The 13,926-nt window shown below is 42.2% G+C and overlaps 1 protein-coding gene across 1 annotated transcript in view; it reads right to left on the minus strand.

Moving 5' to 3' along the window:
- Positions 1–689: 689 nt before the first annotated feature.
- The window catches only part of HSF5 (heat shock transcription factor 5), a 52,373-nt gene continuing 39,136 nt past the window's right edge, over positions 690–13,926 (minus strand). The window contains exon 6 of the mRNA XM_062175670.1: positions 690–770. Coding sequence (XP_062031654.1) covers positions 700–770 — 71 coding nt within the window. The 3' untranslated portion in view covers positions 690–699. The remainder of the gene's footprint in view (positions 771–13,926) is intronic.

Raw genomic sequence — 13,926 nt, forward strand, 5'->3', positions numbered from 1 at the left:
ACGACAATGTTTCAATAAAATTAAAGAAAGATATGAAAATAGAAGAATGCTCCCATTAATATAAAAGAATCGGGAGCTGTTAAATGTGATGGATAGTTCAAATCCGGGCGCCTTGCTCTTGAAACAGAATGCTGGGTTAGGAAATAAGAGAATTTCCTGGTTAATCAGTCAGAAAATTAGCTCTTTCCCAGAGTTTCTTCCCTAGAGTTTCTGAGCCATTTAGAACTGTGATCTTGGTGACCTCATGTGTCTGTTTCTCACACAGTCCTCTCTGAAAGGATCCCACTGTGACTTGAAGCAGAGACTGAACTCCCCGGGAGCTGTGCTGACTGCAGTTTGAGTGGCAACACAAGTCAGCACACACACACATTGCTCTCCAGTACCGTAGATGCAGCAGTTTTCAAACGCTTCTTGACCATAACAGAAGGCCAGGACTTTTCATTTGGAAGGGATCTGGGCAGCAAAAAAACATGGCTGCAAGATGTTTAGTAGTTTGTCAAGGTAAATTATCTGAACTGAACAGCTGTAGTAAATACCAAATTCCCAATTCTCAATGAACAAAACTCTCAATTAACAAAACAAAAAAAATACTTTCTTTTCCTTAACAGAACTGAAAAAAATCCCAACAGTGTGTCATGTGCTAGGCTAGTCTGCCTCCAGCTATAGCGTGTGCACAATGTCACATTCGTCACCCATTCCTCACTCTTTTAATTCTTCTTCCTTTGGAAAGTGCTCCTGCTTGCAGGCCACGTCCACCAGCAGATGAAGATCTAAAAAAAAAGGATTGTTTACTCACTCTTAGCCTCTCAGACCATAGAGTTCTAAGTCTTCAGGTGGGAAGAGTAAGTTGTCTATGTCACACCTGCAGAATTCACTCTAAAGTTATATTGTCCTATCAGATTCTCAATTTCAAGGCATTTCTATGATATTCCTAAAGCACATGATGCAGCACTGTTGTTAACCCAAAGAGATCAACAAGGTTAAGCATTCTCCTTTTCAGCAGTATAGCCAAGCTCCTTTCCATTTTAATTACCTTCTAAAAAATTATTTATTTATTTGAAAGGCAGTTAGAAAAAGAGAGAGTGAGAGATCTTGTATCCACTGGTTCACTCCCCAAATAGCCACAACAGCTAGGGCTGGGCCAAGCTGAAACCAGGAGCTTCTTCCAGGTCTTCTATGTGGGTGCCAGGGGTCTAAGTTCTTGGGTCATCCTCTGCTGCCTTCCCAGGCACCGAGCTGGATCAGAAGTGAACCTGAGCCCATATGGAATCCCAGCACTGTAGGTCCTGGCTTTAACTTAGCCATAGTACCAGCCCCAATTACCTTTTATTATAAATGAAAAGGTAAGGAAAACTGTCAGAGATCAAAGTGAAATATATACACATGAAAGAAAATTCCTTTCCACCATGCTATAAGCATAGATGGGTGGGTGGTGGGAATATGAAAAGGTAATGTCTGAAGAAAAGCAATGTTAAAATAAGTAATCACTACTGTTCCTCAAGTTGTCTGCCTCCATAAAATCCCCACTTACTAATACAGCAGGTCTCTTGTGAAAATACCCAGCTGAGCAGTCTTTTAAAAGAAGGAATTTGCTCAAGATTCAGAGTGCTTCATCAACAAGGGAAAGAAGTGGAACATGAACTCACATACCAGGTTCTGTAATACAAAAGAGCTAAGATCATGGATAGAAGTACAGTTAACAGGCTTACACAAGAAACACAAGCAGCAAGAACGGATCCTATATGGCTTAGAGTTCATCTAATTAGTTTGCAACTTCTAGAACAACATGACCAGAGCGCCTTTTTAGTTTGGCTTTGAAGCTTACACTTTTGCCCTGGCATTTTGAAGTTAACCTAACGTATGCAGCATGAGCCCTCCTTCCCTCCTTTCCCTTTATTCCTTCTGTCCTTCCTGCTTGCTTGCCTGCCTACCAGCCTGCCTGTCTGCCTTTCTCTCTCTCTCTCTCCTCTCTCCTGATTTGTTTATTTGAAAGGCAGAGTTACAGAGAGAGAGAGAAAAGGAGACACACACAGAGATCTTCCAACTGCTGGTTCATTCCCCAAATGCCTGCAACTGCCGGAGCTGGGATGATCCGAAACCAGGAGTTTCTTCCAGGTCTCCCAAGTAGGTGTAAGGGCCCAGCACCTGGGCCATCTTCCACTGCTTTCCCACACATATTAGCAGGAAGCTGGATTGGAAGTGGAGCAGCTGGGAATCAAATCATTGCTCATATAGAATACAGGCGTCACGAGATGGCTTTACCCACCATGCCACAGTGCAAGTCCCCTCTCTCATTCTTTTTAAAGGAAAAATGACACACACACACACACACATACACAGACAGAAAAAGAGCACAAAAGAGAGATCATTCATCCTCTAGTTCATTCCCCAAATGTCCACAATAGTCAGTTCTGGGCCAGGCTGAAGCTAGGAGCCAGGAACTTCGTCCACGTCTCCCACATGAATGGAAGTGGCCCAAGCACTTGGGCCATCCTCTGTGCCTTCTCAGTTGTATCAGCAGGAAGCTGGATCAGAAGCAGAGAAGCCGGGATGCAAACCAGCACTCCAATATGGGATGCTGGTATCACAAGCAGCGGCTTCTAACCTGTTGTACCACAATACCAGCCCTCTTCTCTCTACTTTTTAAGGTTTATCCCTTTATTCTAGACATACAGAAACTTCTGTTGCTATGTTTCTGGAACACAGCCATAGGCAAGACCAATCCACAGCCTTGGCAGAGTAGCTGTTTCAAATAAAAAGGAATACTATTATCATCTTTGAGAAAATCTACAAAGCATCAGACCAGTATATAATTTTTGTCATATTTTGTAAAAGGTAAACTAGTCACTAGAGGCAGGTGCTCTCATTAAAGTACAACCTATGAAATACATAAAGAACAAATAATTCATCCAGATATGCATCTTGCATAGGGAAAAGGGACTACCAGCTTATCAGTGAACATTGGCTGCCTGTATACCCGTAATCATGGCAGCATCTTTCACACTAACAAAAGGTGGAAGCAACACAAGTGCTTATCAACAAACAAATGGACAAAATGTGGCATATTTACCTACACTGGAATATCAATTGGCCTTAAAAAGGAAGTTTTTATTTTGATACACACTACAACATAAATGAGCCTTGAAGATACTATACACCTTTAAGATGTAGTCACAAAAGTAAAAATATTATATGATTCCACTTATTTGGGGATATCTAAGAAGTTCAATTCACAAAAAGTGGAATGGTGGCTGCAAAGTCAGAGGAGAGGCGTTATTTGATACGCATGGAGTTTCAGTTTGGGAAGATGATATAATTTTGTTTTTGGATAGTGGTGACAGTTGCACAAATGTGAATATACTTAACAATCCTGAAGTGTGTAGTTAAAATGGTTAATATGGTAAATTTTATGTTATATGTTTTACCAGAAATGACTTATGTACAGTTTAAATAATAATAGTAATAATAACACTAATATATTTATGTAACACCTTTTTCTCAAGTAGCTAACATGCATTAATACAAGGTAATCTAATTAATTCTAAGGAATAAGTAGGTAACTAGAAGGAAGAAATTCTAAGCTGTATGGCTAATATAAAGCCAATGATTTCTAAACTTTGCTGCATATTGAAATCATTTGGGGATCTTTCCCAAAAAATACTGATACCTGGGGCCACCTCCAGACATTCTGATCTAACTGGTAGAGTGCGACCTAAGCATCTGGATTTTTGTAAGCTGACCAGAAGACAGAAGAGTAACACCTTATTTGATCAGTTTCTAAATACCTCAGCTCCATAGCAAAACAAGGATAGGCCACACTGTAACAGAAAATATTACAATAAGAGGCTGGCTCTGAGGTTCAGCGGGTTAGCTCACTGTTTGCAATGCTGATGATCCATATCTGAGTGCTGATTCAAATCCCAACTGCTCTGCTTCTGATCTAGCTTTCTGCTAATGTGCTTGGGAAGGCAGTGGAAGATGGCCCACGCACTTAGCTCTCTGCCACCTATGTGAGAGAATGGATAGAGTTCCTGGCTCCAGGGTTGAGTATGACACAGTCTCAGCTGTTACAGCCAGTTTGCCTTTCTGAAAGGCAGAGTTAGAGAGAGAGAGAGAGAGAGAGGGAGGGAGACGAGCAGGGAGGGAGAGACAGATCTTCCACATGCTGGTTTACTCCCCAAATGGCTGTAATAGTTGGGGTTGGGCCAGCCAAAGCCAGGAGCCTGGAACTCCACCCAGGTCTTCCACATGGGTAGCAGGGGCCCAAATACTAAGCATCTTCCACTGCTTTCCCAGCAGCATTAGCAGGGAGATGGATTGGAAGTGGAGTAGCTGGGACTTAAAGCCATGCTTACATGGGATACGAGCATCACAGACATCAGCTTAAACAACTGTGCCACAACATGGGCCACATAAATCTTTACAATAAGATTTTGGGATATAAACATACCTAGCTGTAATCTACTTTAAAAGCAAAGTAGGAATTCTTCATAATGACAAAGATAAAGACTATTAAAGCAACTACAGATTTCATATGGGGAGGTACACTGAAGAACAGCAGCAACAAATCCCCTGACCTTTAATAACTAAGCTTTAAAATAGCATTTGGCAATACCTTCTAATAATGAGCATCTAAACATAATAATTTTATTAAAGTGAGCTTCCTTCCTTAACAAAGCTGCCAATAAAGGAATTATAGAGTACAGAAATCAATAAAAATAAAAACAAAACAAAAAACCAAAAATAAGAGTATTGCATCCATGTGTTTGGGAATGTTAATTCCTACTAAGTGCACCCTCTAGAGTTTTAGAGATACAACTACAATGAAATCTGATCTATAATCCAATAGCTACAAACTGGGGAGTCTTTTCTGTAGGAATGAATTGAACCTTATTCTTACATTCAGTTTCCCTTGACCAAACACCCATCAGAACATAAAAGTACAGCTTTCACAATGAGATTAATATCTGGATTCATTCAGTTTAAGATAATAGCACTACAGAAATTAGAGGAACAAAAATGAGTCTAACAGTTTTTACCTCTTGGTATTACTGATCCAAGAGGTATTTCCTTAAGTCAACATGTGTTCAAAAGGCCCACACAAAGCATGCCAATCACTCTGATCAACAGCTTCTTTCTAATAAAATACACATCAGTAAAGTCTCTATAGTTTGGATACATAATCAACTTTAAGTCTTCTAAAAAAAAAAGCAAAAGAAGCTTGAAGTGCGAGATGTCTCTACTTAACACAGGGTAATAACATTTTTAAAATAATTACAGAATGACATTGGTTGACTCTTCATTATAAGATGCTCCTGTTTAATGGGATATTGAACAATATAATAATATTCCAACAGTTTCTAGGTTCACAGTATTTCAGAATTTGGAAGTCTTTTGCAGTGAATTGAACCTTATTGATGGGACATAATAACAATGAGTTCAAATTTAAGTGGTATTTTAGGATGTTTATAATTGGTTCCTATCATTAATACTTTAACTGGAACTCAGTATCTATCAAAATACTATTCTGTTTTGAGCTCTTCCAACAATGAGCACCTCCCTATTCCATTAAGGACCTCTTTGGCCACCAATGATAAAAATGTGAAAAGATCAGAAGCTAAGAACAAGGAATTAGATTTCTAATACAGAGTTAGCAAACTTTTTCTGTATATAGCCAGATATGAAATATTTTACGTTTTATAGGCCTTATAGTCCTCGTGCAATTGCTCAGATCTGCAACTGCAGCATGAAAGCAAACAGAAAATATGTAAGCAAATGGGTGTGACAGTGTCACAATAAACATTTATTATGGACATGGAAATATAAATTTCATATAATTTTCATGTGCCATGAAATACTCTTTTGATTTTCCCTTAACAATTAATAAAATTTTCAAATATAAAACCCATGTTTAACTTGCAAGCCATATGCAATATAGGCGGAGAGCTAAATTGCATCTATAGGTCATTGTTTACCAACCTCTGTTCTAATAACAGACACTAGGGGTACAATCAAAAGATATTTAAACAAATCAGAAAAAAGTCATCAAGTTGAAACTGTCGTAATAGTTCTGAAAAATTATCTTCTCCAAAGAAGATATACAATTTGCCAACAAGCACAAGCACAGGAAAACATTAGTCATCACAGAAGTGCAAATCAAAACCACACTGAGGTACCACTTCACACTGCTAGGATGGTTCTAATAACAATTTTAAAATGGAAAATAAGTGCTAGCAAGGATGTAGAGAAATTGAAACTCTTTTTTTTTTTTTTTAACAGGCAGAGTGGATAGTGAGAGAGAGAGACAGAGAGAAAGGTTTTCCTTTTTGCCGTTGGTTCACCCTCCAATGGCCGCTGAGGCCTGTGCATCGCGCTGATCCAAAGCCAGGAGCCAGGTACTTCTCCTGGTCTCCCACGTGGGTGCAGGGCCCAAGCACTTGGGCCATCCTCCACTGCCTTCCCGGGCCATAGCAGAGAGCTGGCCTGGAAGAGGGGCAACCGGGATAGAATCCAGCGCCCCAACCGGGACTAGAACCCAGTATGCCGGCGCCGCAAGGCGGAGGATTAGCCTGTTAAGCCACAGCGCCGGCTGAGAAACTGAAACTCTTGTACATTCCTGGTACGCATATAAGAGTTCAGCCATTATGGAAAACAGTTTAGTGGCACCTCAAAAACTTAAACATAGGAGCTGGCATTATGGCATAGGGGTAAAGCCATAGCCTGCGACACCAGCATCCCATATGGGCACCAATTCCAGTCCTGGACACTCCACTTCCAATCCAGTGCCCTGCTAATGTGCCTGGGAAAGCAGCAGAGGATGACCCAAATGCCTGGGTCCCTACAACCACGTGGGAGATCCAGATGAAGCTCCTGGCTCCTGGTTTCAGTCTGGCCCAGCCTGGCCATTGCAGCCATTTAAGGAATGAACCAGCAGATGGAAGATTTCTCTCTCTCTCTCTGCTCTCTTATTCTGCCTTTCAAATAAATAAAATAAATTTTTAAAATAACAAAAAAAAGCATAGAATTACCATATGACCCAGCAATTCTTAGGCATTCACCCAAAAGAAGTGAAAATAGATACTTAAATAAATACTTGTACATCAATGTTCATGGCAGCATTATTCACAATGGGTAGAAGGTAGAAATAGCTCAAATGTCCATCGCTGGATAAATGAATAAACAAACTGTAGTACATACATTGTAACATAATATTATTCAAGCACAACAAGTAATGAAGTATAGATACACATGCTACAGTGTGGATAAACTTCAAAAACACTATGCTGGCAAGAGAATTGTGGTGAAACATGTTAAGTCATTGCTTGCAACACCTGCATCCCATACTGAAGTACCTGGTCTGAATCCTGGCTAATCCACCTTTCCAATCCAAATTCTTGCTAATGTGCGTGGGAGGCAGCAGACGGTGACCCAAGTTCTTGGGTTCCTGCCACCCATATAGGGGACCCAGATGGAGTTCCTAGCTCCTGGTTTCAGCCTGGCTTAGCCCTGGCTATTGTGGGCATTTGGGGAGTATACCAATGGATGGAAGATATCTCTGTTCTGTCTTTCCCTCTTTATCTGCCTTTCAAACAAATAAACAAAAATATTAAAAAAAAAAACAACAACACTATGCTAAGTGAAATATATCAGACAAAATAGGTCTCATACTGTATGGCTTCATTTCTGATATATTCAGAACAGGTAAATCCAGAGACAGGAAAGAAGATTTGGGAATAAGTGCTTAATTATTACAGTATTTTCTCTTGGGGTGATGAAAATGTTTTGAAAGTAGATAGAAATGGAGATTATATATCATTCTGAACATACTCTCTGTCCCTGTGAATTGTTCACTTAAAATGGGTTATGTTAGATTAATTCCACTTCTAAAAAGTTATCTTTACTGGGGGCAGCGCTGGTGGCTCAGTAGGTTAAAGCCGCGGCTTGCAGCACCGGCATCCCCTAGGGGCGCTGGTTCAAGTCCCATCAGCTCCCTGCTAATGGGCCTAGGAAGGTAGTCGAGGATGGCCCAAGTGCTTGGGTCTCTGCACCAGCGTGGGAGATCTGGATGAAGCTCCTGGCTCCTGGCTTTGGCCTGGCCCAGCCCCAGTCGTTGCAGCCATTTGGGGAGTAAACCAGCAGATGGAGGATTCTCTTTCTCTCTGTTTCTCCCTCTCCCTCTCTCTAACTCTGCCTATCCAATAAATAAATCTTCAAAAAAGTTATCTTTTCCTATCAAGCTTGAAATGTTCAAAAAGGAAGAAAAAGCATGAAATCATTATAAACATAAAATTCATAGCCATACATACCTCAGTTTTCAGTGTTAGAGCATGGTAACGAGATACAGAATTTTATCTTTTATGAGAATCACACAATTCTTATTTCCAGCAGAAAAAGAACTGTAGAGGACTACTTGTGTATCCCTAATGCACCTGGCTTGGTACCAAGTCCAGAGTAGTTATTAAATAACTACTTGTTAAAAGAAACCAAATGGGGACTGGCGCTGTGGCTCTGCAGGTTAAAGCCATAAGCCTTCCCATATGGGCACCAGTTCAAGTAACGGCTGCTTCACTTCTGACCCAGCTCCCTGCTAGTGTGCCTGAGAAAGCAACAGAAGATGGTCCAAGTGCCTGGATCCCTGTCACCCCTGTGGGAGACCCAGAAAAAGCTGCTGGCTCCTGGATTTGGCCTGGTCCAGCCCTGGCTGTTGCAGCTATTTGGGGAATGAAATAACGGATGGAAGATTTCTCTCTTTGCCTCGCCTCTCTCTGTAATTCTGACTTTCAAATAATAATAATAATAATAAAATGAAACCAAAGGGGTGGTTTAACTCTTCAAATATTCAAACTTTACCTAATTCAATCCTTGGCTAATTAAAAGACGGCTCACAGGCCGACGCCGTGGCTCAATAGGCTAGTCCTCCACCTTGCGGCGCCGGCACACCAGGTTCTAGTCCTGGTTGGGGTGCCGGATTCTGTCCCGGTTGCCCCTCTTCCAGGCCAGCTCTCTGCTGTGGCCCGGGAGTGCAGTGGAGGGATGGCCCAAGTACTTGGGCCCTGCACCCCATGGGAGACCAGGAGAAGCACTGGCTCCTGCCTTCGGATCAGCACAGTGCGCCGGCCACAGCGCGCCGGCTGCGGCGGCCATTGGAGGGTGAACCAATGGCAAAAGGAAGACCTTTCTTTCTGTCTCTCTCTCACTCTCTCTCACTATCCACTCTGCCTGTCAAAAAAAAAAAAAAAAAAAAAAAAAAAAAAAAAAAAAAAAAAAGATTGCTCACAGGACCAGTGCTGTGGTGTAGTAGGCTAAGCCTTCACCTGTGGCACTGGCATCCCATATGGGCCCCAGTTCAAATCCTGGCTGCTCCTCTTCTGATTCAGCTCTCTGCAATGACCTGGGAAAGCAGTAGAAGATGGCCCAGGGGCTGGTGCTGTGGCGTAGCAAGTAAGGCCTCTGCCGGTTGTGCCAGCATCCCATATGTGCACCATTTCAAGTCCTGGCTACTCCACTTCCAATCCAGCTCCCTGCTAATGGGCCTGGGAAAGCAGTAGATGTCCCAAGTGCTTGGGTCCCTACACCCACATAGGAGACCCAGAAGAATCTCCTGGCTTCGGATTGGCCCAGCTCCAGCTGTTGTGGCCATTTGGGGAGTGAACCAGTGGATGGAAGATTCTCTCTCTCTCTCTCTCTCTCTCTCTCTAATTCTGCCTTTCAAATAAATAAATAAACCATAAAAAAAAAAAAAAAGGGATCACTGACTGCTATGTGCAGAAAATACCAGAGGCCAACAGTGGAAAAAGGAAGACCAATTAAGACACTGTTGCAATCATCTAGATAAGAGAAAGTAGTGGCTTGGACTATGGTGATAGCTTCTAAAGTTGGTGATAAAATGGCCAGATTCGGGATCTGGATCCAGAGCTGAAAGGATATGCTGATGGACTACATGTGTGAGAGGAAGGAGTCAACAGAGACTTCAAGATTATTGGCTGACTAGATGACCAGATGTGCTCTTTATTTACAAGTAAGTGTGAAAGTAGGGAAAGGGCAGAATATGTTTGAGACAACTACTGGACATATAAGGATGTCCAGAGTGTAGGTAACAGGGCACATACGGCTGAAGTTCAGTGAAGATGAGGACTTAGGGCATACATTTAGGAATCATCACATAAAGGAGATAATACAAGCAAAGAGACTGGCTGAGATCATCTGAAACAGAGAAAGAAGAGAGGTCCCCAACAATTGAGCTCTAGGGTTCATCGGTACTTTTTAAAAAAAGATTTACTGATTTCTTTGAAAGGCAGAGTTACAGAAAGAGAAGAAGAAAGCGAGATCTTCTATTTGCTGTTTCGCTCTCTAAATGCCTGCAATGGCCAGGACTGGGCCAGACCAAAGCCAAGAACTCCATCAGCTTCTCCCACATGGGTGGCTGGGGTACAAGTACTTGGCCATCTTCTGCTGCTTTTCCAGGTTCATTAGCAGGGAGCTGGATCAGAGGTGGAGCAGCTGGGTCTGCTCAGATGGGATGTCATGCCCAGGCAGCAGCTTAACCCGCTGTGCCACAACACTGGCCCAGCATTTAGACAGAAATCAGGGAAGTTGAAGAGAATTCAGTAAAGAAGCAGCCAGTGATTTTGAAGGAAAATCAGGAAAGGGTGCTGGAATGAGGTGCTTCAGGAAGCTTGAAGCAATCTTTCTCAGTGTTGCCGAGGTGGAGTACAATGGCAACTGAGAACTGACTGCTGGATTCAGCAAGGCAGCTGTCATCAGGAGCCTTCACAGCAGCAGTTCCACTTGAGCAGGAAGAATAAAAACCTGACTGCAGTAGCTGGGGTAAGGATATACTTCAAGGAGAGTTCCTCTAGCGATGGCAGAAAATATGAAGCATTAACTGGGTAGAAATATGAATGAAGGAAAGATGAAAATACATTTTTAAAGATTTATTTATTTATTTGAAAGTCAGAGTTACTATGAGAGAGACAGAGAGAGAGAGAGGAGAAAGATCTTCCATCTGCTGGTTCACTCCCTAAATGACTGCAACGGCCGAGTCTAGGCAAGGTTGAAGCTAGAAGCCAGGAACTCCAGCCAGGTCTCCCATATGGGCACAAGGGCCCAAGAACCTGGGCTATCCTTTGCTGTTTTCCCAGGCACATTAGCAGGAAGCTGAATCAGAAGTGGAGCAGCTGGGATTCGAACTGGTGCCCATATGGAATGCCAATGTTGCAGATGGCAGCTTAAGTGCTGCACCACAGAACTAGCCCTAAAATGAATTTGACATAGGACCTATGGGGGCTGGTGCTGTGGCATAGTGGGTTAAAGCCCTGGCCTGCAGTGCCAGCATTCCATATGGGCGCCGGAAAATGACCCAAGCCTTGGGCCCCTGCACCCACATGGGAGACCCAGAAGAAGCTCCTGGCTTCGGATCAGCTCAGCTCAGCTCTGGCCATTGCGGTCATTTGGAGAGCGAACCAGTAGATGGAAGACCTCTCTCTCTCTTCAGCTCTACCTCTCTCTGTAACTCTTTAAAATAAATAAAAATAAATCTTAAAAAAAAATAGGACCTATGATGGCGTGTTTGCATGTTGATGGAAATTATCTAACATAAAAGATAAGATGTGATTATTGGAAAGTAAAGAGGATTTAGTAGAAGCTAAGTCTATGACTATACAAAAGGGATGGAATTCTGTACACAAATGGAAGGGCTGGCTTTTCTCCATTTTAACAGGAGGAAATAGCATAGGGTTACAAGTGTAGGTAGACTGATAGATATGTCAGTGAGAGGATACTGAAGTTCTCTTCTTGATGTTTCTGTTTTCTCAGTAAAATAAGAAACAAGGTCATAGTTGTGAATGAAGAGAGAAGAGGGGCAGTGGAAACTGAAGCAGAGAGGAGAAAATATGATACAGCGGCTTTGGAGAATGAAGAATGTATTGATTAAGAAAGATTATAGGATTTCTCAACCCTGAATCCATGTGAATTTAAGATGAGACCAGCTGGGCTAGCGCTGTGGCATTACAGGTTAAGCTGCCACCTGCAATTTTGGCATCCCATAAAGCTGCTGGTTTGAGCCCTGGCTGTGTCTCTTCTGATCCAGTTTGCTGTTAATTTGCCTGAGAGGGCAGCAGAAAATGGCCCAAGTGCTTGGGCCCCTGCACCCACTTAGGAGACCTGGAAGAAGCTCCTGGCTCCTGGTTTTGGCCTGGCCCAGCCCTGGCCATTGTGACCATTTGGGGAATGAACCAGTGGATGGAAGATCTCTCTCTCTCTGTAACTCTGCCTTTCAAATAAATAAAAACTAAATCTTTAAAAAAAAAAAAAAAGTGTGGCCGGCGCCGTGGCTTAACAGGCTAATCCTCCGCCTTGCGGCGCCGGCACACCAGGTTCTAGTCCCGGTTGGGGCGCTGGATTCTATCCCGGTTGCCCTTCTTCCAGGCCAGCTCTCTGCTATGGCCAGGGAAAGCAGTGGAAGATGGCCCAAGTGCTTGGGCCCTGCACCCGCATGGGAGACCAGGAGAAGCACCTGGCTCCCGGCTTCGGATCAGCGCGATGCGCTGGCCGCAGCGGCCATTGGAGGGTGAGCCAACGGCAAAAAGGAAGACCTTTCTCTCTCTCTCTCTCTCTCTCTCTAACTTCACTCTGCCTGTCAAAAAAAAAAAAAAAAAAAGTGAGACCAATCATCTATAAAAGAATTAGTTGTAAACAACATAATAAGATGCTACATCCCATGTCAGAGTGCCTGGGTTCCAGTTCCAACTCCACTTCTGATTCCAGCTTCCTATTGTATACCATGAGAAGTAGCAGGTGATGGCTCAAATACTGGAGTACTTGTTGGGAGAACTGGATCATGTTCTGAGCCCCTGGTATCAGCCTGGCCCAGACCTGGCTGTGCAGGCATTTGGGAAATTTAACCAACAGGTGCAAGATATATCTCTCTCTCTTCTCTTTTTCTCTCTATCCCTCCCTCATCTCTCTGCCTTCCAAATAAAAATTTGAAAAAATTTTAAAGAATAAGTATTCTAAAAATAATAGCAATTATTGTTAAAATTCTATTCCTACTATTTTCAGACTATTTAACTATGTAATCAGGCACTATACTAAGTCAGTTATATGGTTTATATAATTATAATCTTCATTTCACAGATGGGAAAACAGGCTCAGTAAAGTAAACATGTCTATGGTCACACAACAAAGAAAATAATTCAGATTTTAACTTAGGGTCTTCTAGCACAAAAAGCTTTCCTTCTACCCATTATGTTGTAGTGTCTCTAAAGAGGTAATATATAAAATCTTAAACTGACTTTGGTTAAGGTGTCTTATGCCACAGGGCCTTATATACACATAGCTATGTTTTCATAGACAAACTTTTAGGCTAAGGTCAGTGAAAAATGATTTGCAACTTCATGAATTGTATTTCTGCTTACACTTTAATTGCAACAGTTAACTTTTTTTAGCAGAGAGATTCTAGCTTAATCATAACTCATTTGCTCCCCGCCTACAAAATGCAAGTATGATTAGGAGTCATAATGATACCATTATTTCATAACTCTTCTGTTCCACAGCAGGAAGCCAAGGTCATTTAAGACTCATCTATCAACACCAGTGACCAAAGGTTCTACTCAGAAAAAACCAACAGGAATAGTGAATAAAGAAAATTAACATGCTAGTTAATTTATCAGTTGCAATTATAATCATAATATACAGCAGAAGAGAGGAAATATTATTTAACAAGCAGGCACCACAGTTCCTCTTAGGAAGGTGACCGCCTTTGTGGAGGAATATATCTGGATAGATGGTTTTGGCTAGCAAACATGAAGCCTTAAAGACATCACAACACAGCAGAGATACCTATTCTCTGCTAGTTGTGATACAAGAATCCAGAGCCCGGGGAAAGAGGAAAAAGACAACAGAGAAGAGAAGTTCTGTTCCTAGTAC

This window comes from Lepus europaeus, chromosome 18, assembly GCF_033115175.1.
Source record: "Lepus europaeus isolate LE1 chromosome 18, mLepTim1.pri, whole genome shotgun sequence".
Lineage (NCBI taxonomy): Eukaryota > Metazoa > Chordata > Mammalia > Lagomorpha > Leporidae > Lepus > Lepus europaeus.